The following is a 26,106-nucleotide window of genomic DNA, read 5'->3' as shown; positions in this document are numbered from 1 at the left end:
CATCACAGTTCCTAACATGTGACACTGAAGCACTTCACTGGTTTTAACCACTGTGTAAAACCAGTGTATAGGATCTATCCGCCCTTATTGATCTGCTTAAAAAATCCCTTCCAAAAGATATAAATTACCCATTTTGTTCTTTATATTTTAGATGTGCTTCACACAATTATGTTCTATTGTAGCAAGCTTGGAAAATTTTCTCATGAACAGTTTCTTTCCTCTCAGAAGCACTAGCTTGCTTCAGACCGCATTATTTCTTAATTGTCTCACTCTTCACTGTGAGTCTGAGACAGGCTTTGCTTTTCATTAGGAAACCAAGCAATAATTCCTCTTCAAACTTCTTTGGGTTCCTGTCTTCCTTAAACATAAAGCTCTCATATAACATTTATCTTGCCTTCACTTTGTTAGAGCAGTGCCTTAGCTAGTTAATCAGTGTCCATTTCTACTTCCTCAGTAGCAGCTAAATCTTCATTATCATTTCCATACATGCTCAGGCTTTCATACACTTCCATGGCTTCCTCAAAGTCAGAACCCTCAGACAGTTCCTCCCATTGTATCTCCCTATCAAAAGCGTCTACCTGGGCTTCAGGTTCAACAAGGTTCTGCTGTTTTCTTGGAACTGTGGGTAGCTCTCCTGCTCCCTCAAGGCTTGGCCAGAGGCTGTTTCTGATGCTGCTCTCCTTTGCTGCTATAGGAACCTTCATTTTCTTTCCCTGCAATGTGATAATCAAGGCCAACTCCAGGTATGACTCTCCCCTTGATTGGCTGTGTGCTTCTCAATGCTCTAAATTAGTCTGAACCAGAATTCTGGCTACCATTCAGGGTAACTGCTTTAGCTTTGGGATTTAACCCTTTCTGACCTGTTTATTTTTTTTATTCATTTTTCTAACGAAAGGATGCTAGGTTGCATAGGGATAGGTATGGCCAGTAGGAAAAAGGAGGTATTGATGCCTCTGTATAAGACTCTGGTGAGACCTCATTTAGAATATTGTGTACAATTATGGAGGCTGTACCTTCAAAAAGATATAAAAAGGATGGAGTCGGTCCAGAGGAAGGCTACTAAAATGGTGTGTGGTCTTCGTGATAAGGAGTATGGGGATAGACTTAAAGATCTCAATCTGTATACTTTGGAGGAAAGGCAAGAGAGGGGAGATATGATAGAGATGTTTAAATACCTACTTAATATAAATGTGCACAAGTTGAGTCTCTTTCATTTGAAAGGAAACTCTGCAATGAGCGGGCATAGAATGGTGATAGCTCCGGAGTAATCTGAGAAAATACTTTTTTATAGAAAGGGTGGTAGATGCGTAATACAGACTCCCAGAAGAGGTGGTGGAAACCGAGACTGTGTCTGAATTCAATAGGCACGTGGTATCTCTCGGAGAGAGAAAGCGATAATGGTTACTGCGGATGGGCAGACTAGATGGGCCATTTGGTCTTTATCTGCTGTCATGTTTCTATGGTTGCTATACCATTCTCCCAGGAGAGCTCAGAATTGTTTACATGAATTTATTCAGGTACTCAAGCATTTTTCCCTGTCTGTTCCGGTGGGCTCACACTCTATCTAATGTACCTGGGGCAATGGGGGGATTAAGTGACCTGCCCAGGGTCACAAGGAGTAGCGTGGGTTTAAAACCACAACATCAGGGTGCTGAAGCTGTAGCTCTAACCACTGCAACCACACTCTCCCTAGAGTATTCACCCCTGAGGTAATGGGTTTAGGTTTGGATTTAGTTCTAGGAAATGATAAACAGGTAGATGGTTGCTTAATACCACACTGCGCAGTACTCTTAGGCACATTGCTCTCCCTGAGTTGTAGCATGAGTGGTGCACTAGATCTAGGCTGTGCAAGGATGTGAGCCCACCCGCTGGGTTTTATGTCTTTCACTGGTTTCTGCAGGATTTCCTCACTGCTCACAGAATCTTCCCTGTGACAATGGGCAGATAGATATTTAACAAACAAGTAAGTTTTAAAACATTTTCTGAAGATGAGGTTCCGTCCTTAAAAGTGCTGGAAGGTCATGTTTATGCCTACCTTGGCATTGCACACTATAGCACTTAGGCGTTGTTGTTTTTTTTAAAATATAGAACAGCACCTAGTACATTTATGCACAAAACCACCAATTAAAGGCATCTTTGACCTTTAAGTGATCCATAGCTTTAGGTGCGAGTTTATAGAATTGCCCCATATATGCATGTACTGGATCTAATGTTACTCTGGAAACCACATCAGTTTTGGGGGCCATAAGAACTGAATCTTAGAACAATGAGAAGATCATTTTATAAATGCTTTTGATGTATAAAATACTCTTTTACGCACATAAAGGGGTAAATTATATATATGGCATCTAAAAAAAATTGACACTGACAAAAGCGCTATTATATAAACTGTTCTTAAAGTTAGGCATGGTTTATAGAACAGCACTTATGCCCACAATGTGCACCTAATTTTAGACATGGTCATTTACATCAACAAAAGTGTGGTTTAAATGTCTGCACTTAAATTTAGATGCAGATGGCCCTTATTCTATAACTATACATGTAACTTAAAAGAACACCCCTGATATGCCCATGGCCTGTCCATTTATGCACTCCCTCCCCCCCTTTTTTTTTTTTCTTTTTTGACTCTCATGTAAAATTTAGGTACAGAGCCTAAATTTATGCATGTAACTTGTAACTGATTCTAAAGCCAATAATTATTTGTTAAAATGCCAGTTGTTGGCACTAATTAACTTGTTATTCAATTAAATTGCATGTGCAAGTTGGGTATCCATCCAAATCCACATGCACAATTTTCACAATGGAATATGAGCCAATCAGGGCCTTAGGCCTCTCCCACTACATCCCAAGATACAGTGGGAGGGGGAAGGCCCATCATTCTGAAGCAGTGGTCCTATCAGTAGGAGGGAGGGAGCTTCATTTGCTCAATTTTCACAGTGGGGGGTGATTCTGGGTGATGTTGGGGGAGGAGTGTAGGGCTCTAAAGGACAGCAACTCTCGGGGGGAGGGGATTGGTGGGTGTGAGGGAGGGAGCGAGGGAGAGAGAGAGGAATCGCAGTTCTCCCTGCTGGTTCAGCTGATCCTGGCAGGGGAATCTCTGAACAGCTGGGCTGGCAGGATTCAACGAAACCAGCTCAGATGATCAGAGAATTCCCCACCACGATCAGCTGATGGGAAGCCTTTCAGTCTGAAAAGCTGGCTTTTGTGCATTTTTCATGTGGGCAAAAGAGATAGATGTACTAGGGACAAAAAAGTCTAACTAGTTCATTCTCAAAGGAAAAAGATAGACATCCTGCTGTTTTGAGAATTGGCCTTTTCTGGACGTCTTTCTCAAGACGTCCAAACTCAGACTTATCCTACTGAAAATGCCCCTCATGTATATACTTTAAGCACCACAATTACACCTGCGGCTGCAGTTTGTGTCAGTTTACCTATAGATTGTATAAAGCACATAAACGCTTGTGTATTTATAAAAGAAGTGCCTTTTCCTACTTCTAAACGTAGACCACCTGTTATAAAATTACTATCCGAACAGATGAAAGGAAAAGGGGACTTTGGCTTATAATAGAGTATATATGTAAAAATTAGCCTCGAAAGGAGCAGTTTCTCAAACAATTGCTCCTTCACCATTCATCTGAAAAGCAACAACTCATTGCCTTAGTCCCTTGGTATTCGCTCCATGTCCTCAAGGACTGCCACTGGGTCAGATTTTAAGGCTACCCCTAATGAATATTCATGAGAGAGATTAGCATGCATCCTGCTTCCATTGCATGCAAACTATTTTCATGCATATTCATTTATGGATCTCCTGAAAACCTGACCAATTGACAGCCTTCAAGGACTGGGAGTGAATACCACTGCACTAGTCATCTATCAAATGACATGATTTTATGAGAACAAAATTCATAACAATTAAACGCCATTTCACAAATGCTCTTCCGCACTCATATTTTTTCTCTTCTTTGCAGTGGTCAGTTTAGTTTTGTGGTTGCAAACATCAACATAACTACTATGGGAATGCGGTCTTTGAAAGAAGTGAGTGATGGGGATATACTCTTGAAGAGCAACCCAAACCTCTGTTACATTGAGTCTTTGAACTGGACTCATCTTCTGAAACTACCCAGTCAGCAGGTGAAATTTAAAGAGAACAAGCCCACAATTAACTGCAGTAAGTATTTTTCCTGGATAAGGATAACTATGGAAAATTATAACCTCATCCACTGTTTCACCTCTCCTTGCCTCCCCTATGTTATCTAAGTCTGTCCACGAGGCTGTCCCATCGTACAACTCTGTTCTAGACACCCTTCTCCCCCTGTTCCTCGCTCTGTCAGGCGTACCAAACCTCATCCTTGGCTCACTCCCAGTGTCCGTTTCTTACGTTCCTGCACCCACTGTGCTGAGCGCCTTTTGCTCAAATCTCGCACATGTACTGACTTTCTTCACTTTAAATTTATGTTGACCTCCTTTAATTCAGCACTTACATGGGTCAAGCAAGACTACTACATCCAACTAACTAACTCCCTTTCTTCCAACCCTTGTTGTCTCTTTGCCACGCTTAACTCCCTCCTCAAAGCGCGCCCACTTCCAACCCCTCCTTCTCTCTCTTCCCAGATTATGGCTGATTACTTCCATGACAAGGTCCGCAAAATCACCCTTGAGTTCACTACAACATCACATCCTTCTCCTTTACCCACCATCCACTCTCCTGAACAAACGTTCGTGAAAATGCAGAGATTGGCAGATGCAGGGGGGTTTAGATTACAGCATTTACAGTATAGGTGTAACATATAGATTAAAATTATAGACATGGTGGACATAGGACACAGCGTTTACTGTATAGACGTAACATACAGACTTAGATACAGACGTGGTTTGAATTGCAGCATTTTCTATAGATAGGCATAACAGAGGTAGGTATGTTGCTCATGGGCACATAAAAGAAAAAGAGAATATGTTCCTAAAAATTAAAAAATCTGGGAGGACATATATGAAGAAATCCAAAAGGAGGACATGTTTTCTTAAAGAGAACATGTGGTAACCTGAACAAAACTGCAGACAGACACTAGTATTTTATAATAGTTCCATGGAGAAGTACTGTTATAGAATTCACACTTAGTAGGCATCATCCTAGTAATTACCTCCCGTTCTCTAGCATCCGGTCCCTCTCTATCTTCTTAGTCCCTCTCCTTTATCCCTTCATTGTAGTTCCTTTCCTCTTAACTTCTGTAAACCGTGCCGAGCTCTGCGCTTGCGGAGATGGCGCGGTATACAAACCTAAGATTTAGTTTAGTTTAGTTTAGTTTAATTAAATTATGGTGATCTTTTTCAAATCTACCCCATTAAGTCTATGTTCTATAGTGGCCAAGAGAGCTCTCTCTAACTTCATGTTTTGCTAGACTACTGTATTAGAATAATTCTTAGGTAAAATGCTATATATACAGTACAGTATATTGAATTTGAGCAAGAGCCATATCCAGAAGATTTATTTGTGTTGGTTAGTAATACCTAGATAGCATACTTTGTACAGATTTGAAAAAGGTTAAATTAGGTATCATATTGAATTGAAAATGAGGTGGGCCTATGTGTTTTATATAATCCTATGTGGTAATGTCTATGGAATGGAACAGCTACACTAAAAAAAATGATAATGGAGAAAGATTTTGTTTTGCAGCATAAATAAAAAATCATAGTAACATAGTAAATGACAGAAGATAAAGACCCAAATGGTCCATCCAGTCTGCCCAACCGTACATTCTCTATAAATTAATAATTTAATTTAAATTGTCCTTTTTCTTAGATATTTCTGGGCCAGAAACCCAGAGTTCTGCCCGGTACTGTGTTTTGGTTCCATCTACTGGAGTCTCTGTCAAAGCTCATACCAGCCCATCTTCAACTGAATGGCCATATATTATTATTAGGTTTCAAGTTTATTAGATTTTTTTTATATACCACCTATCAAGGTTATCTAAGCGGTTTTAACAATCAGGTACTCAAGCATTTTCCCTCTCTATCCCAATGGGCTCACAATCTATCTAAAGTACCTGGAGCTGTGGAGGACGGAGTGACTTGCCCAGTACCTTCCCAGTACTAGCTTTAGTTTTTCAATATATACCCATTATTTTCTGAATAGAAATCCTCTGTGTTCATCCCATGCTTTTAAAAACAAACAAACAAAAAAACCTCTTGTCACCGTTTTCCTCTCTACCACCTCCCTCGGGAATGCATTCCAGGCATCAACCAGTCCCTCCATAAAGAAAAATTTCCTAACATTACTCTTGAGTCTTCCACCCCTCAACCTCAAATTATACCCTCTGGTTTTTACCATTTTCCTTTCTCTGGAAAAGATTGTTTTCTATGTTAATACCTTTCCTTTCTCTGGAAAAGATTGTTTTCTATGTTAATACCTTTCAAGTATGAACGTGTGAATCATATCTCCCCTGTCCCTCCTTTCCTCTAAGGTGTACATATTCAGGGCTTCCAGTCTCTCCTCATATATATTTTGGTGCAAACCTCCTACCATTTTTGTCACCTTTCTCTGGACCACTTCAAGTCTTCTTATGTCTTTTGCTAGATATGGTCTCCAATACTAAACACAATACTCCAAGTAGGGCCTAACCAATGACCTGTACAGGGGCATCAACACCTTCTTTCTTCTACTAGTTATGCCTCTCTCTATACAGCCAAGCATCCTTCTGGCAAAAGCCTCTGCCTTGTCACACTATTTCTTTGCCTTTAGATCTTCAGATACTATCAACCCAAGATCCCTCTCCCTATCTGTGCATATCAACCTCTCACCTCCCAGCACATACGGCTCCTTCTAATTTCTAATCCCCAAATGCATTACTCTGTAATTCCTTACATTGAATTTTAGTTGCCAGATATTAAACCATTCCTCTAATTTTTGTAGATCCTTTTTCATATTTTCCACTCCCTCTTCGGTGTCTACTCTGTTACAAATCTTGGCATCATCTGCAAAAAGGCACACTTTTCCTTCTAACCCTTCACAAACATATTGAACAGGATCGGACCCAGCACCGAACCCTGAGGGACTCCACTACTCACCTTTCCTTCCCCCGAGTGACTTCCATTAACCACCACCCTCAGGCCTAGTGGCGCCTAAGTCTTTCTCGACTCCTAAACACACCTACTTTAGTGTTAAGGCGCCTATCTTTGTAGAATCCTGCCTAATAGGTGCCTATCTTTCAATTAGATAGGAGGAAAACCAAAACTGACTTGGACAATCACACTTAAAAATAATCTATCTAATTGAAGTACTACCTAGATGGAAGCCATTTTGACTAATTGAGACAGATGGAGAAAGCTTGATGCCTGATGTGCATAGATGCATGAAATGAACTATAAGAGAGAGAGAGAGAGAATACACAAAGACTGATCGCAGATAAAGACCATCAATACCATCTACCGTATTTTCACGCATATAACGCGCGCGTTATACGCGTTTTTACCTACCGCGCATACCCCTCGCGCGTTATATGCGTGAGCGCGGTATACAAAAGTTTTAAAACATAGTTCCCACCCCGCCCGACGCCCGATTCACCCCCCCAGCAGGACCACTCGCACCCCCACCCCGAACGACCACTCGCACGCGCTCCCACCCGCACCCGCATCCACGATCGGAGCAAGAGGGAGCCCAAGCCCTCTTGCCCGGCCGACTCCCCGACGTCCGATACATCCCCCCCCCCCGGCAGGACCACTCGCACCCCCACCCCGAACGACCGCTCGCACGCGCTCCCACCCGCACCCGCATCCACGATCGGAGCAAGAGGGAGCCCAAGCCCTCTTGCCCGGCCGACTCCCTGACGTCCGATACATCCCCCCCCCCGGCAGGACCACTCGCACCCCCACCCCGAAGGACCGCCGACTTCCCGACAATATCGGGCCAGAAGGGAGCCGAAACCCTCCTGGCCACGGCGACCCCCTAACCCCACCCCGCACTACATTACGGGCAGGAGGGATCCCAGGCCCTCCTGCCCTCGACGCAAACCCCCCTCCCCCCCAACGACCGCCCCCCCAAGAACCTCCGACCGCCCCCCCAGCCGACCCGCGACCCCCCTGGCGACCCCCACGACCCCCCCACCCCCCTTCCCCGTACCTTTGGTAGTTGGCCGGACAGACGGGAGCCAAACCCGCCTGTCCGGCAGGCAGCCAATGAAGGAATGAGGCCGGATTGGCCCATCCATCCTAAAGCTCCGCCTACTGGTGGGGCCTAAGGCGCGTGGGCCAATCAGAATAGGCCCTGGAGCCTTAGGTCCCACCTGGGGGCGCGGCCTGAGGCACATGGGCCCAACCCGACCATGTGCCTCAGGCCGCGCCCCCAGGTGGGACCTAAGGCTCCAGGGCCTATTCTGATTGGCCCACGCGCCTTAGGCCCCACCAGTAGGCGGAGCTTTAGGATGGATGGGCCAATCCGGCCTCATTCCTTCGTTGGCTGCCTGCCGGACAGGCGGGTTTGGCTCCCGTCTGTCCGGCCAACTACCAAAGGTACGGGGAAGGGGGGGGGGGGGGTCGTGGGGGTCGCCAGGGGGGTCTCGGGTCGGCTGGGGGGGCGGTCGGAGGTTCTTGGGGGGGGCGGTCGTTGGGGGGGAGGGGGGTTTGCGTCGAGGGCAGGAGGGCCTGGGATCCCTCCTGCCCGTAATGTAGTGCGGGGTGGGGTTAGGGGGTCGCCGTGGCCAGGAGGGTTTGGGCTCCCTTCTGGCCCAACTACCAAAGGTACGGGGAAGGGGGGTGGGGGGGTCGTGGGGGTCGCCAGGGGGGTCGCGGGTCGGCTGGGGGGGCGGTCGGAGGTTCTTGGGGGGGGGTGGTCGTTGGGGGGAGGGGGGTTTGCGTCGAGGGCAGGAGGGCCTGGGATCCCTCCTGCCCGTAATGTAGTGCGGGGTGGGGTTAGGGGGTCGCCGTGGCCAGGAGGATTTGGGCTCCCTCCTGGCCCGATATTGTTGGGGAATCGGCGGTCCTTCGGGGGGAGGGATGTATCGGACGTCGGGGGGGGGGCATCAGGCTTTCAGGATGGGGACAGACCTTCAAGGGGGGACAGTGCACGGAAGTCAGGGGGGGTGAACGGAGAGTCGGGACAGCGCACGGAAAGTCAGGGCGGGCGAAAGGAGCGTCGGGCAGCATGCGCGGTATACCCGTGAGCGCGGTATACCAAAGTTTTTGTACATATCATCGTGATTTCTGCGCGCTATACCCGTGTGCGCGTTTTATACGGGTGCGCGTTATTTGCGTGAAAATACGGTACTATCTCTTCCTCTTTCTAAGAAATACCATACTTTTTTGAATTGAGTTATAGTCTTTGGCGCCGATAGTCAGATTGCAGGAGTTAGCCAGGCTGACTCCTGCAGCTGGTAGCAAACCCAGAAATTCAATGTTGGGCCTTATCCAGTGACCTGCATTGAATTTCCTGTCTATTTTTAGCCTCTTTTAACATAGCCAATTAAGCCAATATTCATGAGCTGGCCAGCTAAGTTATATTGGCCAGAGATAGACTTGCTCTTTATGTAGGTCTATCTGGCTGCTCAGCTTAGCCAGTCAGCAATGATATTGGTGCTAAAGGGGAAATTCTATAAGTGGTGCTTAAAGTTAGGAGCCTAACTCAATTAGTGAATTGACCTACGTGAAGAAATAAAATTTAATTGCGAGATAGGCACCTATTAGGCACAATTCTACAAAAGGTGCCTTAACACTAAAGTAGGCGTGTTTAGGAGTGGAGAAAGACTTAGGCGCCCCTAGGCGTGATTCTCTAAATGACTTAGGCGCCTATAATGTAGGTCTTTAAAACCCTGGCCTACATTACAGGCTCCTAAGTTTTAAGTTAGGCACTGCTAAGTGTTTATTATTTGTATTGTGTACTTTTATCACATTTATTATCTATAATTGTAACATTTTGCTGTGTGCCATATAAAATGAATCAATTACAACATGCATTTGCATGCATACTTTCAACACTCCTTGATTGCTTGCTTTATTTAAACACGATCATCTTCTGCATTTCTCACCTTTATTTTTAACTTAATTTCCATACATAGCCAGAACTTGTCTTTGTTTATGCCATGCCAAAGGCTTTTCTACAAGTGATGGATCCAGAAACCATACCTTGGAAAGATTTCAGTACATTACACAAGAGATTGCTCTTATCATATTCTTCCTTCTCTAGAGACAGGCTAATTGAAACATGTGTAGATGCTCTTGAGGTACAGAAGGTGGTAAGGTTGCTTTTTCACCCACTAGCTCTACCATTTTCTGCTGGTTTTTGGTGTGCCCCCATTCGATTATAGATGCTGCTAATTACACAGATCTGTGCAAATGCAAAAAAACTAGCATGGGCAAGCCCACCCATGGTGGAAGGGGGTGCCAGATTTGAGATGACTCCCTCAAGCTCATCATTTGTGGGCCCCTGGCACAGCTCTTTGACTTTTGGTCTGTTTTTCTTGCATGGTTGCCATTAAAATGACTTTTCAAGCTTGACGGTCTGGTTTTCTCTGCTCCTTTTTAGTGTACAGTTTACTGCTTCCCTTTCCTTGGTTGGACAGGCATATGTATAAACATTTGAGGGATTCTGTCTGGCTTATTAGGCCAGGACCAACTCCTGGGATGGAAATTTGCCTCTCATACTTACCAGCTGACATATTTCTCCTGAATTATTCTGCTGGCTCCATCACATTGAACTTATCTATAACATAGGAAAAGCTTCTTTTTTTTTTCTTTCTACTTTATTTTTATTGAAAAAATATGACAGATCAGAACACTTGCAAATGTGATTCTCATTGGTTTCACAATTACATAAGAGAAAATAGTACGAGTGAATTCCAAGGGTAATTCTATGAGGAGCCGCCTAGGTTTAGGCACATAAATGATGAGATTCTAGTCATTTTCATGCATATATGAACACATCAGCATGTAAATGACCATTTTCTAGCCACACACTATGGGGCTCATTTTCAGACAAGATAGACATCCAAAAGATGGCATAAAATGGCATTTGGCCATCTTACTATTCAAATCATCCACGTAGACATTGGACTGACCCAATAAGGCTATTCTTATGTTTTTAGATTTGGCTTGCAAGGTGATGGACTCTCCGTCATTATAAAACTTTATAAACAGGTTAAATTAATACTTGTTGGATAACAAGTACAAGACACCTTGCCTGAAAGCAGAAGAATAGTTGATGACTTTTGGGGGGTCTCCTCCAGGTAGCTCATGTAGCAAGAATTAATGTGCATGTGTATTAGCTCAAAGGAAATGAAGAAGGAAAAATCCTTATGTGGTCTCCCAGAGAGTAAAGAAGTGAGGAAGAAAACAAAAAGTGCAGGAAACAAAAACTGTCAACCTTGTTGGCTTAAAAACATTTAATACAGTACTAAGCCCAATAAAGGATATTGCAAAATGCAAATAAGCTGTGAAATGGAATGGCACACAAGGTCTGATTCCACACGGCCATGTTTCAGCGGTGTTGGATGCGTCAGAGGTTGTACAGTCTAGAGCAAAAACATTCAGACACTACACACATAAATGAATAATAATGAATACTTGAATAAACAATCCAAATATGTCGAAGAAAGATCTCAAGGTTGACAGATTTTTGTTTTATGCACTTTTGATTTAGTCTTCACTTGTTTGCCTTCTCATATATATTAGCTGCAAGTGGTTTGTTTCTCCTGTGATTCACTGGGTTTTGAGGTTTTTTTTGTCTGGATCTCTCATAGCAAGTGAAGAAAAGTTTTGCCATCCCTTATGCTCAGACCAAGGCTGTTGGGGTTCTGGGCCCTTCCAGTGCTTTACCTGTCGTTATGCAAGTCGCTCAGGTGAATGTGTGGAGGCATGCAATGTGGAACGAGGGTAAGGCTTAATCTTACAACTTAATTTTTCAGGGAAAATGTTTCACTTGCTCTTTTTGCTTCAATATATCACTACACTTGCAAAGAATGACAGCGAAGTATATTCCTGCCATTAAAATGTTTTTCAGTTGTGCTTCACATCAAGTTTTTGTTTATTTCTGTTCAAATATTAGCTATACCACATACCATACAGGCCATAGTGATTTACCAAAAAAAAACCCAACCATATTAGAAATAGACAGGAACACCATTAAATAGAACAAACTTACAGTAAAGTTAAAAACGTTACAAGGGAGTTTCTGAGGTACTCTACATGCATTACAGTAAAGTTAAAAACTTACAGCAAAGTTAAAAAAAATAAACCCAGATAAGATATTCAATCATTTTTTGCAGCATGTAGTCAAATTGACCACACAATTCAAAATATCTATAAGCCAAAAACTTGAATAAAATCATATGTCTTCAACAGTCTTAAACTTTGCTAAGTACTCCTCAGCCGATATCTCAACAGGGAAATTACTCCACAGACATGGAGCCTGCAAAAAATAGCCCCCCCCCCCTCATGAGTAATCTTCCAAGAAGCCATACTAACGTGAGGCATCACCATTCTGAAATCCATCATAGAGCATAACAGTCTTTTAATTACATAAGGGATTGCTATAGCTGCCAAACAGGATGGCATATGCTCATAAAAAGTCATATGGACCAGCACCAACAACTTTAAATCTATCTGGCAATGGACCAGCAGCCATTGATAGTGAATAAATAAAGGTATAACCCTGTCATATTTTGGGGTGTTACTCAGGAGCTGGATAGCAGTATTTTGTAGTTACAGCAACTTTTTTTAAATTCGATGCAGACACACTGACATAAACATTTGCATAATCAGGGCGTGATAACAACAAAATATGTATCATGGTATGAGTAGGCATAACACATAAAAGCCCTTTTATATCATCGAAGATACTGTATCTGGTTTATAAATGAAAGTCAGCCATCAATGAGTATTACCAAATATTTAAGGGCCTCTTTTACAAGCACCGAAGCCCATTCAATTCCTATGGTTGCATTTATGACAGCAGCATTGGTACTGTAGCTTCGGAAAAGGAGATCCAAATGTATCCATAGTTGATTATGATTCCCCAGTAGCACTGAATTTAGAGTTTGTCACTCATTAGGGCCCAACATCCAAAAAGCAGGTCTTCTCAATTTTAAGTGCAAGACCATAACCCACGTAGAAATTGCATCTACACAATTTTGCAAGGCAGAAAAATCTAAAGTGGCTGGAGAAAGCTTGGCCAATAGCAAATATTGCCTGCATAACAGTAAACACTGATTCCCAAAGTTTGAATGAGAGCTGTCAAAGGTCTCAAAAATTTTTTAAACAAAATAGGTGATAAAGCAGAGCCCTGGGGCACTCTATATATCATACAAAAAGTTTAGATACAGCCACTTGCATGGACAATGTAAAAAAAATGTTCAGAAAGAAAGAAAACAAACCATTTTAATGGTTCATAGTCTTAAGCGCACGAGACAAATGCGTGCCGACAAACGAGCCCCGACAATTCAGCGCAAAACTTCAGCGCGCCGCAGGAAAACCTTCTTTTAAAGGGCTCCGATGGGGAGTGTGGGTGGGGAACCCCCCACTTTACTTAATAGGGATCGCGCTGGCGTTGGGGGGGGTTTGAGGGGTTGTAACCCCACATTATACTGGAAACTTAACTTTTTCCCTATTTTTTAGGGAAAAAGTTAAGTTTTCAGTATAATGTGGGGGGGTTACAACCCCCAACACGGCAGCGCGAGGCAGCGCGATCCCTATTAAGTAGAGTGGGGGGTTCCCCCCACGCTTCTTTCAGAGCCCTTTTAAAGAAGGTTTTCCTGCGGCGCACTGAAGGCTTGCGCCGAATTGTCAGCGCTCGTTTGTCGGCGCGCGTTTGTCTCACGCGCTTTTGTCCAGTCACCATTTTAACAGCTTGTCCATAATGCCAATAGACTTTAATTAATTACACAAATCATTCAGGACAAACTAAATCAAAAACTGCAGCTAAATCTAAAGATAAAAACCATGTTCTGGCTCCAGCATTGATTATCTGGGTCTTCGGTGGACCTGAAAGGGTATATGGGTGCCAGCCACCCACATACCTAAGTGGGCAAAGAGAGGACTGAATATCATCAGTGCCCCCACATATTCTAGTTCCACTCCAACTCTTCCCTTGGGCTGCTTCGGCACTAGCTGGACAGTGCCACACCGGATTTTCGGTGGCACTCTGTGCTTAGGTACCACCAAAATACAAGGTATTGCCTACCCAGCATATTTAAGCAGGCAAAAGCCTCTGCTTCCAACTTAAACCATGCTTAATATCAACTCCTTAGCATTTCTGATTCTTTATATGTGCACGCTATGCAGTAGTTTGGGCACTGGTCTAGTAGTTTTGTTTCCTTGAAATATTTAGGAAGGAAACACCTTTTAGGACAATTTCCCTACATCAGGGCTTTTGTAAATTATCTCTAAGGTGGTGCCACTGTGTAACCCTAAGTAGTATGTAGATTTGAAACCCATGTTATCTGAGTGTCCGCCACATGGCCAGATGCAGAGAAAGTAATTTGAGAATAAGCCTTCTAACTTATGCAGCAAGTCCTACTACTATTACTACTAATCACTTATATAGCGCTAAAAGGCGTGAGCAGCACTCTTCATTTTGACATTTATAGATGGTCCCTGCTCGGAAGAGCTTACAATCTAACTTGGACATTCTCCAAACAACAGAATATATCAACAGTTTAATTCCTCAGAAAGGCACTAAGGTGCCGAAACACTGGCCGAGTTGAGTCTGATGTTTGTTTTAGTGCAATAAAGTTCCAGTTAAAGCATCTCTTTCATCTCTACTTTTGTGGATTGAGTGTGATATTTCATAGAGGTGTTTCTCTGGGGGGGGTTCTGTTTTCTTTTCAGGGAGCCAAGGGAGTTTCTGAGGTACTCTACATGCCTTGCATGTCATCTCGAGTGCTTAGTAAAGAACAACACACAGACCTGCACAGGAGAGGTAAAAAGCTGATAAAATATATGTAGAAATCCATTAAAATCACTCTTTAATCTGGGATAGAAAAACGCCACTGAGAGTGCTTATGCTGAACTGACGCACGACCACTGTTCCCTCAACTGCACAACTGAAGCGTTTCTCCTACTGAATTATGGTGTTTGCTTCATGCTTCCCTCATGCAGTATCTGTAAACTACAAGAATAGGGGTATGGAAGTAATTTCCAATTACTCCCGAAAAAAATGCATAATATGCTACAACAAAAGGAGAATGAATGTGTAGATTTAGTTTTTGCTGCTCAACAATTCTCATTTGTCCTTTGACATGCGGACAATTTTGCTAGTATAAGTTGTATGAATGAAACGTTTTCCTTTCCTGATAAGTTTCATTATCTCCTACTGATCTGCAGATACCGAAATAAGAATGAACTATATTAAACGAAAGTTGTCAGTGGCAAAACCCTAGGACTATGGCAGGAGATATAGGGATCATTGTTTCTAATGACCTCAGACTATCCAGTTAGGGCCGGTTTGTAGAAATGGTGCCCCAGTTAGGCAGTGCTAGGTGCCCTAATTGCAGATAACTAGTGACACCTAACTAAAATCTGTGCGCAACCCAAATTGTTTCAGTTAGCTTAAATGGCATGGTAACAGGCTATTGAAGTTAATTGATAAATTTAAAAAAAACAAAACAGTCAAGAGTTCCATGCACAACTCAGAGCAGCGCCTAGCAACTCCTAAGTCAAGGCACCCTTCGACACCTACCTTAAAAAGTAAGCCTGGTTAGGGGTGGAGAATAGGCATGGTTGACTTAGACATCACTAGACATCCAAGTTAGGTGCCGGTAAATTAAGCCTGGTAAAGCCTGGCCTAATGTACTGATGCCTAACTCGACAGCACTAGGCATGATTCTATAAGGATCTAGCAGTTGATTGACAACTGTGCCAAGCAGTGCTGTTACAGAATCAGGTCCTTAGTGCTATTAGCAGCTGGGAATGCTAAGAGAAGCATAATTAATAGAAAGATGGAAGTATAGTAGAACACCAATTATCCAAATGCTGATTATCCGGATGCCCCACCCCCACCCCGAACCGGGAAACTTACCCCCACCATCAGCACGTCCCCAACAAGAAAAGAGAGCATTCCCGCTCCCTCCCCAGACAGACACCATCAACCCCCCTCCTGGATCTAGAGGAAGGACTCCAGGCCTACCTTGTTTCCCTGGTGGTCTAGCAGCATGCTGGGACGGGAGCAACCCTACGTACCCCTGCCCGTGCTCTTTCAGCGATGAAAATAGCTGCTGAGGCTTCCAGTGGCAGTCTTGTGAGGCTACTCATAGCCGCTAGACCACCAGGTAGGCTTGGAGTCTTTCCTCTGGGTCTGGGAGGGGGTTGGTAGCACCTGTTCAGGTAGGGAGTGGGAATGCTGCCTTTTCTTGTTTGGGGGGGGTGCTGATAGTATTTTTTTTTAACAATTATTGATAACAAAAGAAAAAATAATGTCCAATCATCAGGATTTTTTATTATCTGGACTGCTCTCTGTCGAGGATAGTCCGGAAAATCAACGTTCCATTGTAATATTACTTTTCTAGAGGTCTCTACATTCTGGAAGCCACATCTATGAAAGGGCACCTGACTCTATAGGCACCATGTTGGCGTCTACATCGAGGTGCCTACCAGCGCCCGAAAAGTAGGCATGGTTAGAAGAACAGTTTGGGTATGGATCGTGTTAGGCCAAAACAACCCTGGCCTGCTTGAGTTTTTGACGTCTACCAGCACCTAATTCGAGTTAGGCACCGGTAGGCACAATTCTATAAACAACATATAATGCTGTTTCGCTAGGTGCCTACCGATTTAGGCACTGTTTATAGCAGTGTTTCACAAACTCTCCAGAGCCATGGCACACTAAACTCGGGGCCTCAGCTGGAGGGCTTCAGGAAATGCGCAGACGTCGATGCGATGATGTCACACGCATGTGTGATGTTATCAAGGTGACATCCGTGCATGTGCGGAAGCCCTCCAGATGAGGTCCTGAGCCGCCAGGGGGGGGGGGGCTTGCTGGAAGAGGAGAGACTCAGAGAGGCACAAGCTGACTGCCTACAGGACATGCCTCTTGCTGCGAAAGGCATGTTCTGTAGACAGTCATCCGGTGCCTCTCCTCCTCACCGGTGTCTTGAGGCACACTGGGAATCTCGCATCGGCACACAGTTTGCAATTCATTAGTATATAGAATCAGGCCCATAGAGTGCACTCTCAAAGAAATGTGTGCCCTCTTTACACACATAGGAAGCAATTCTATAACAGGGCACCCATATTTACATATAGGAAACTAAGCTACATGCACCCTTGCCATATTTCAGCACCCACAGTTACATTAAGTCTAGATTTTAGGTGCCCTGACACCAGGTTATACTAGTATTCTATACAAAAGACTGACCTTGGTGAGCACATGCGCATACCTGTGCGCCTATTGTCAATATTACCCCTAAGCACGACTCATCCCATGCACATTTATCGACCCTCCACGACTCTCCTTGAACCTCATTTGCATGTGAGGTTTCTAGAGAATGACTCATCTTTTTCAAATTGTTGCACTTACGGCTGCGACCCATCGGATTTTAGCGTGAGTGTTAGAGAATCTGCTTCTCTGTCACTTGTAGGATTTAACTTACAGTTCAGAAGATAACAGCTGCCAGACTTAGGAACTCTAAGCTCAAATACTGGTTCTTAGCTTGAGACCCAAGTAGTTGTGCTGAAGATGTGACAGAGGGTATTATCCTTCAGCTTTGATATGTTCCTGAACCATAAAGTACATGGCCATGGCATTTCACTGGAATACAAATTATAGCCCAGTCTCTCCTTCTCCTATGTGAAAATAGAGAGAGAGGTCCCCAAAACCTCTAGCATCCAACAGGTCTGTAACTTAAGCAGTTCTGTTCCTCTCAATATATTAACTTAGATGACCATAACATTTAGACTCCTGTTTCAGAGACACACTGTTAAGGCTTTATCCTAATAACTAGGATCAGTGGCTGTGAAAGTTATTAAAAGCCCACAATAAGGTTTCAATATTTGCAGTGGTCTTCACTAATTTTTAAGTCAGGACTACTTTGTATCTAATGAGCTGAAAGAGAGCCGCCAAATATCTTTCCATGTGAGATCATGACATTGCTAATGAATGTGTGTTAATGTCATCCACCCTACCAGCCCATCTTCAAACTGTTTATTGGCCATATCTTCAAGTAGGTGGACATTTTCAAATACATTATCTTTACCTATTGAGAAATGCCTTGTCAACTATCTGTAACATCATAGGGCTATATGGCACGATAGAGAGAAAGCTCCTGCACAATTACTGATTACATACTTCACAAGCGTTTCCTCTCTAAAATATGCTGGCGCTGTGTATTACGGGATAAGCATCCAGATTTGACTATTCCAGCCTAGAAATGGCATGAACAGGCTCGCAGCTCAGTGTGCAATGTGGAAAAGAATGGCCTGTACCATGTGCACAGTGAATCCATTACAGCAAACTCAGACTCAGGAGACTCAGTGTCATAGGATGAGTCCTGTACCAACAAGATTTCTCAGCAGCAAAACCTTGATGAATCAGCTCCACTAATGAAAACAGACTTAAATGACTGGGTGTTGGATATTAAAAGTGAGTTCCAAATGGTGCAGGGGAAAATTAAAGAGGTAGTACAAGAGAAATTACAGAGTTAGTGGGGACATGTGGAGGAGGCTGAGAAAAGGATTGGGGACCAGGAAGAGTTAGTCATAAATATGCAATCCATTATGACTACCTGGCAACAAGATCAAAAGGACCTGAGGATCAGAGTAGAGGTCCTAGAAAACAGATCACGGTGACAAAATATAAGGATCAGGAGAATTCCTGACACTGATGCATACAAGGACTCTGCAGATGTTGTCAACAGACACTCCAGATAATGGAGAAAGTTCTAGTCAGGTGAAGGTGGATAGGGCCCACAGGGCACTGAACCTGAAGAAGGAAGACTTTCCACTTTTTAATAATGATGTGTTTTCATCATTGTACAGATGAGAAGAAGCTTTTGAGAAAAGCTAAATAAAATGGTTCTATTGTTTGCAGAATCACAAAGTGGAAGTATTCCAGTACCTGTCTGCCATCACCCTGCAATGGAGGTGGAAATTCCAAGAAGTGCTCACCTATTTAAGACAGAATTCTATCAGATATAAATGGTTATTTCCCTTTGGCTTGTTGGTGAATGTGTTTGGATCCCATAGAAAAGTATCTTCAGTGGTGGAGGCATGGGCAATGCTAAGGAAGGAGGGCTTTGAAGTGCCAAGAACTTCGTCAACATTGACCACAGAGAGGTGCTTCAAGATCAACAGCATTGGCAGTTGATCATGTAGACCAGGGCAATGATGATACCCGAGAGAGATGGCTGTGAGACAGGAATCATCTTTCTGCTATGGAACTTTTAACAGCTAGCTAGCATTTTCAAATAGAGACGATTCTCTTTTGTACATGGTACATTGTGCATGGATGTGTGACTGATTGGGGGAGTGTGCATAGGGATGAAATATGTGCATGAGATTTGGGGGTGGTGTGTTATTTGAGGGGGGATGTGGGGATAATTGATAGAGAGGGTGGGAATGTGTCAGGATGGGGAATGAAGGGAGTATGGGGGGTAGTTGAGTTGGAGGGTTGGGATGAGTGTTAATTTTGGGGCTCCAATCTGGATCTGTGGAATTTGGGGGGGGAGTTGGGTAGATTTTCAGGAATGGGGCTAAATGATCTCAATGTAAGATGTTGTAGTCCTAATGTGAAAGGTTTAAATATACCCTGAAAGAGACAGTTACTACTAAAAGAACTTAAACAATTGAATGGGGGATGTTTTTCGTAAGAGACTCATTTGTTGAAAACATCAGAGAAATTAATTGGATATAAAGAATATCTCCTGTGAGTTTGGGCTTCTAATAAAATTGAAAAGAAGAAAGCGGGAGTAGGGATATTATTTGATAAATTTCTTAAAATCAATACTGATGGGAAGTGGAGGGATGAAGGGGTAGATGGCTTATCTGGAAAAGTTTTTTTTTAATGGGACAAAGGTGACCCTAGTGAGCATATATGTACCAAACATTCAACAGGGAGATTTTTTTGAAAATCTATCAAATATGATCTTGATTGTGAAGGAAAGCCTTCTACTGGTTTTGGGAGATTTCAATGACTATGGATACTAGAAGAAATTCATCAGGAGGGAAATGGAACGTTTAAAATTAGATAGAAAAAAATTGCATAAATTTTCAATTTAGTGGATGGCTGGAGGGCACAGCATTTGGAGGATAGGGATTACACCTACTATTCTTTGGTGCATGACTCATACTCTAGGACAGACTTTGTTTAGATTATGATTGGGGGGGGGAGAAGATCCAGAAGGCAGAAACAGAGACAGTAACCTGATCCAATCATGCCCCAATCATGCTGGAACTGATGGGGTTCACAAAGGGCAGGCATTCACTGTCGGAGGCTTAATGATACTTTACTCCGAGAACCAGCATTAGTTAAAAAAATAGAAGAGATTATATGGGATTTTTTGTTCCTTAATAATCCCAGTGATAATTCTGCTCAAACTGTTTGGGAGAGCCTAAAAGCAGTTTTACGGGGAGAATTGTCCTGTCTCGATTATACTGTGGATGTACTTTGTAACCCATTCTGGGCTCCTTTGGGAGGACTGGCTAAATAATTGAGCAAATAAATAAATAAATAAATAAATTAATAGCAATAATGACACATCATAAAAAACGTTGGGTGCAGAAAGAGAGAGAACTATGGCAGGAGCTAGAGGAAAAGATGGATCAGCATAAGAGAGGATAGGAGGAAGAAGCTATTAGATAGCGGATTCTGGACATTCAATTTGCCTTGGGTACCATCTGGGATGACGAGATTAAATTGAAATTGGATTGTTTTAAAAATAAATTTTTCAAGTTGGGAAATAGGGTGAGCAAATTATGGGCTTTACAGATTGAAGATTCATCAAACTAAATCTAATATTGTGGCAATGAAAGATAAATCAAGCATAGTCTTAACTGAGGATGGGGATATACAACGTTGTTTCAGAGAATTTTATGAGGATCTATATACTCCAGAGCATCAAGCATCTGATGTCGAGATCCAGCAATTCTTAAATAGGATTCAGTTGCCTACATTGCAGTCTGATGTTATAGAGGAATTAGATAAAGATATCACAGAAGACAAGGTTTTTGCAGCTATAAAGGCTATGAAACCTAGAAAATCTCCAGGTCTTGATATGTATATAGTCCTTTTTTTATTAAAAAAAAAAATTATTCACTGATTACTCCACTATTGGTCATGAAACTGGCAGGTATTACTATACTGCCAAAGCCTGGAAAAGATATATGGTGTGGAGGGTTTCGACCTATATCACTTTTAGGGCTGGATACTAAGATCATAGCAAGGATATTAACTGATTGCCTAGCTGGTCTCATACCTAAGTTGGTGCATCAGGACCAAGTAGGATTTATAGGGGTCAGAAAGCTTCAGACAGAATTAGAAGGGTGTTGAATATGATGATGGCTGCTAAACTAAACTAAACCTTAAGTTTATATTCCGCATCCTCTCCATAAAGATAGAGCTTGGCATGGTTTACAGGAACTTTAATATAAGGAAGGAAAAACATAATAAGAATTACCGTATTTTCACACATATAACGCGCATACGTGTATAACACGCATACGCGTATAGCGCGCGGGTCCAAATCATTTGTGTAAAAAACTTTTATATAGCACGCACACGTGTATACCGCGCATGCCGCTATAACCTCCTCCCGCCACTCCCGCTTACTCCCTCTTCTGGCCTGCGAACCGGTACTTGGAGAGACCTCCCAGGAAAGGGACTTGGGAGTTCTGATCGACAAGTTGATGAAGCCGTCCACACAATGTGCGGCGGCAGCAAAAAGGGCATACAGAATGCTAGGAATGATAAAGAAGGGGATCATGAACAGATCAGAGAAGGTTATCATGCCGCTGTACCGAGCCATGGTACGCCCTCACCTGGAGTACTGCGTCCAGCACTGGTCGCCGTACCTGAAGAAGGACACGGTACTACTCGAAAGGGTCCAGAGAAGAGCGACTAAGATGGTTAAGGGGCTGGAGGAGCTGCAGTACAGCGAAAGATTAAAGAAACTGGGCCTCTTCTCTCTCGAACAGAGGAGATTGAGAGGGGACATGATCGAAACATTCAAGGTACTGAAGGGGATAGACTTAGCAGATAAGGACAGGTTGTTCACCCTCTCCAAGGTAGGGAGAACTTAAGAGCACTCTCTAAAGTTGAAAGGGGATAGATTCTGTACAAACATAAGGAAGTTCTTCTTCACCCAGAGAGTGGTAGAAAGCTGGAACGCCCTTCCAGAGGCTGTTATAGGGGGAAACACTCTCCAAGGATTCAAGACAAAGTTAGACAAGTTTCTGTTGAACAAGAACGTGCGCTGATAGGGCTAGTCTCAGTTAGGGTGCTGGTCTTAGACCAGAGGGCCGCCGCGTGAGCGAACTGCTGGGCATGATGGACCACTGGTCTGACTCAGCAATGGCAATTCTTATGTTCTTATGTTATGATTTCTATTATCAAAGAATCAGAGAGGTAGGGCAAACTTCCCCCATATCTCTAGTTGAAGTTGTTGCTTGCGGTGGTCAACAACATGCTCTTTTTGACCCTGTCAGCTTTCCCTCTGGCATCACTTCCTATGCGTGGCACCCAGAAATGATGTCAGCAGGAGAGCTGACAGGGTCGTGAAGAGCACATTGTTGACCGCCGCAAACAACAACCAACTAGAGGCATGGGGGAAGGAGAGGGGGAGTGTGCTTGGAGGGAAGGAATGGGAGAGGAGGAGGGGTGCCTGGGGCGGACTGCTCCCCTCGCCCCCCCCCCCTCCCTCCACTAATATGCCACTGCTGGATTTTGCAGCTGCCTGTATGGTATTTACACATTGAGGACAGCAAGTGCCTGATGTAAAAGCCATGCGGGGCCTCAGCTTTGTGAAAGATATTGTTTCATGACTCTGCATACTAAATCTTGCCTTCATTACCAGTATATGTAGAGCCAAGTTTTGGAGTTTGAAACTATAGTTGGTACATCTTGGAACAATAAAATCTTATTTTACCAGAAATTAATATTTTGCCAATGTGTTGAAAAGGGTTTTGGACTGTGATTATTGTTCAATGAATATTGTTAATTGGTTATTTGTGTTTTGTAAGATAAGGGTCCAGGTTGGGAGGGGAGGGAAAGTAGATTGAGTAGTTGGGGTTTTGGTTAAAATCCTAGGATGGGGAGGTGGTATGAGTGAACATCTACTGTTTTATTATGGTGTATTATGTGGGGAGCGGGCATTGACGAACTCACTACGCCTTGTAAGATGTTTCTTAAAATAAAAAGTTACAAAAAAAAGAAAGGAGAAAAATGCCTTGAACATGGATAGAGAGGCAGAGAGTAGCAGAAAAAAATCCAGAATAATGATGAGGGCCGCAAGGGTCACCATTGGCCCCCCAGGTCTTCCAGTGAAGAACACTGCAATATTGAGTTATTATTTTGTAGTCGGGGGGAGAGGAGGAACTGCTGCCACCAGTTCCTTCCATTGATTATAATTGACATTCCTATATTCTCCTAGTTTCTCAGGGCTTCTGTCCCTTTCTAGAAAATGTTGTATATTCCTGCTTCTGGCTGTGTGTTGCTGGAGGATGTTTGATGGATTATGCCACTGAGTCATGGCAATACGCACAATGAGAAATCCACCCTGTGATGTGAGTACAGGAGTGGTTTGCCATTACCTTCTCCCATGCAGTGAGTGGCTCTACTATGTCACTTTTGCCCAACATAGGGCCCCTCAGCCTAAAGCACCTGGTATTCCCAGGTAGTCTCCTATCCAGGTACTAGCCAGACCCTGCTTAGCTTCTAATAGTAAGAGTGGGCGGCTAATCCGTAGGCACTGTATGTATTTATGAGTATCTAAAACCCAGTGCTTCTAAAATAAGCAACATAGTGAATATCCTGAAAAACAGATGGGTTAGGGCAGCAGTGGACAACCTCGGTCTTTGAGGGCCACAAACTAGTTGGGTTTTCAGGATTTCCCTAATGAATATGCATGAAATCTATTTGCTTGTACTGCCTCCATTGCATGTAAATATATCTCATGCATATTCTTTGGGGAAATCCTGAAAACCTGACTGGGTTAAAGCCTCCTGAGGACTCAGATTGCCCACCCCTGGGTTAGAGGATACTCTATTTCTGGCTTGAGAAACAACCTATACCTACATATACAAACAATAAACAGATGATTAGACACTCCAGCTCATTTTAAGTGGATTTACTTTTTCTTTGTAGGTGGTTAAAACAAAGATCTCTTTTGTTGTGAAATTACAAAGGCACAGCATGTTTTCTCATCCTGTAGAAACATTAATCTAGCTTACATAAGGGATATACAGCTTTGTTGTTTAGAAATTTAACCCTGCACAATGTTTTTATTTTACAGAATAGAAATTTAAGTTCACAGTCTCAAGGCAGGCAAATCTCTTTGAAGGGACTGCAGAAACTGGCCCTTCTGAGAGTATGGGGTTTCCTCTAATCTGGATTCTAAAGATTGTCACATAAGTTAAAAGAAATCAATGTTAGCAATAATGCAATTTACACATTTTAATGTATTGTTGATGTGTTATCAGTAACTCATTAAAATGTGTTGCTTTTTCTAATTAGAAATACTTTGGGATGACATGTGGGTTTTGCTTTGGTTTGGGATGAAAGTACTTTCTAGCCTTACCTTGTGAACATTACATTATAAAAATTCATGTATTCTGCAAACATCCAATAATAGGTTGTATATGGATCTCAATATAAATAGATGTGGACACTACCAAGATAACACAATATAGACAATAACTATTCTAAATTAGAAATACGATGTAGAGGGGCATTCAATTGGAGATGTTTTGCTAAAAACATCTAAAATTCTTATCCTGAACATACCAATTTTTGAACAGGAAAAATGTCTATTTTGTTTGTTTGTTTGTTTGTTTCAAAAATCACTATTTTCCAGATGTTTTTGTGGTGAGAATGTATTTCTTTAGGTACCATTAAAAAAAATTTCCCAGAGAAACACACACACAAAAAGAAGCCATAGAGATGGCTGTGTGGCACCATTTCTATTAAACTGGTCATACAAACATCCTAGTAGCGAAGAGGGGCAACCAAGTGGTCAGCGCAGTGGATTTCAGATAAATAGACAGATACAAATCTCACCTTAACACTCTTATTTTGTATTGTGAGCCCTCCAAGAACACCTAAAAACCTACTGTACCTAACTGTACACCACTACAAAAGCCATCAGGTCTGCGGGTGTCTCCTATCTATAGATATAGTTGGTATTTTGTGGGTTTGGGTAGGCTCACAATTTGCACCACAAGTGTGCTACTGAGAGTGGGTTATGGCCCTAGGTCACCTTATCTACAGTCCACTGCATTGTCCACTAGCCCACTGCTAGGCCAGCTTGCTGCACTAATAGGTATGGCCATAATATCTGAAGCTGTCACAGAACCTGTATGTATTGTCACTGTCACATCTGTGGGAGGTAAGAGGCGACAGTAACCACTGGGGAATTAAGGGGGGTCATGTTTTAATCCATCCAATGGTCAGCTGGTCAGTTAGGGCACCTTTTTGTGACATGGGCCTCTTCTATGAAACTGCGCTAGCAGTTTTTAGCACAGAGAGACGCGCTGCTCCCGACGCTCATAGAGTTCCTATGAGCGTCGGGAGCCATTCAGCGCGGCTCTCTGCGCTAAAAACTGCTAACACAGTCTCATAAAAAAGGCCGTTAGTCGTGACTAAAACAGGATCAGATAAAAAGGTCCCAATTTTTGCCCTACACGTTTTTATCTTGTTCCCTTATCCCAGAAACAAGTCCAAGTTCTGGACCCACCCAACTCCTGCCCAAAACACCCCTCAAATACGTCCCCTTGCAATTTAGACAAACTGCAGAGTAAAATATTCCATTTCTGATTTTTGAAAAAATTGTGATTTAGACGTTTTGGTGAGAAAAACATCCATCTGCCTCTTTGTGCTGCTTTTGAAACAAATTTCTCTCTTTTTTTTTTTTTTTTAATGAATGTCCTATGTCTAAAATTAGTTATATTTTTGAAATAAAAAAAGGTTTCACCTCCTTTCTGAAT

At 42.9% G+C, this 26,106-nt stretch overlaps 1 protein-coding gene across 2 annotated transcripts in view; it reads left to right on the top strand.

Moving 5' to 3' along the window:
• The window catches only part of EGFR (epidermal growth factor receptor), a 406,644-nt gene that overhangs the window by 312,309 nt on the left and 68,229 nt on the right, over positions 1 to 26,106 (top strand). For both annotated transcript variants that reach the window (XM_033930303.1, XM_033930304.1), the window contains exons 12-14: positions 3,969 to 4,168; positions 11,724 to 11,856; positions 14,809 to 14,899. In XM_033930303.1, the coding sequence (XP_033786194.1) occupies positions 3,969 to 4,168; positions 11,724 to 11,856; positions 14,809 to 14,899 (424 nt within the window). The remainder of the gene's footprint in view (positions 1 to 3,968; positions 4,169 to 11,723; positions 11,857 to 14,808; positions 14,900 to 26,106) is intronic.

This window comes from Geotrypetes seraphini, chromosome 2 (assembly GCF_902459505.1).
Source record: "Geotrypetes seraphini chromosome 2, aGeoSer1.1, whole genome shotgun sequence".
NCBI classification, from domain to species: Eukaryota; Metazoa; Chordata; class Amphibia; order Gymnophiona; family Dermophiidae; genus Geotrypetes; species Geotrypetes seraphini.
Note: the sequence above shows the minus strand (reverse complement) of the source record. Positions and strands in the feature narration are given on the sequence as shown.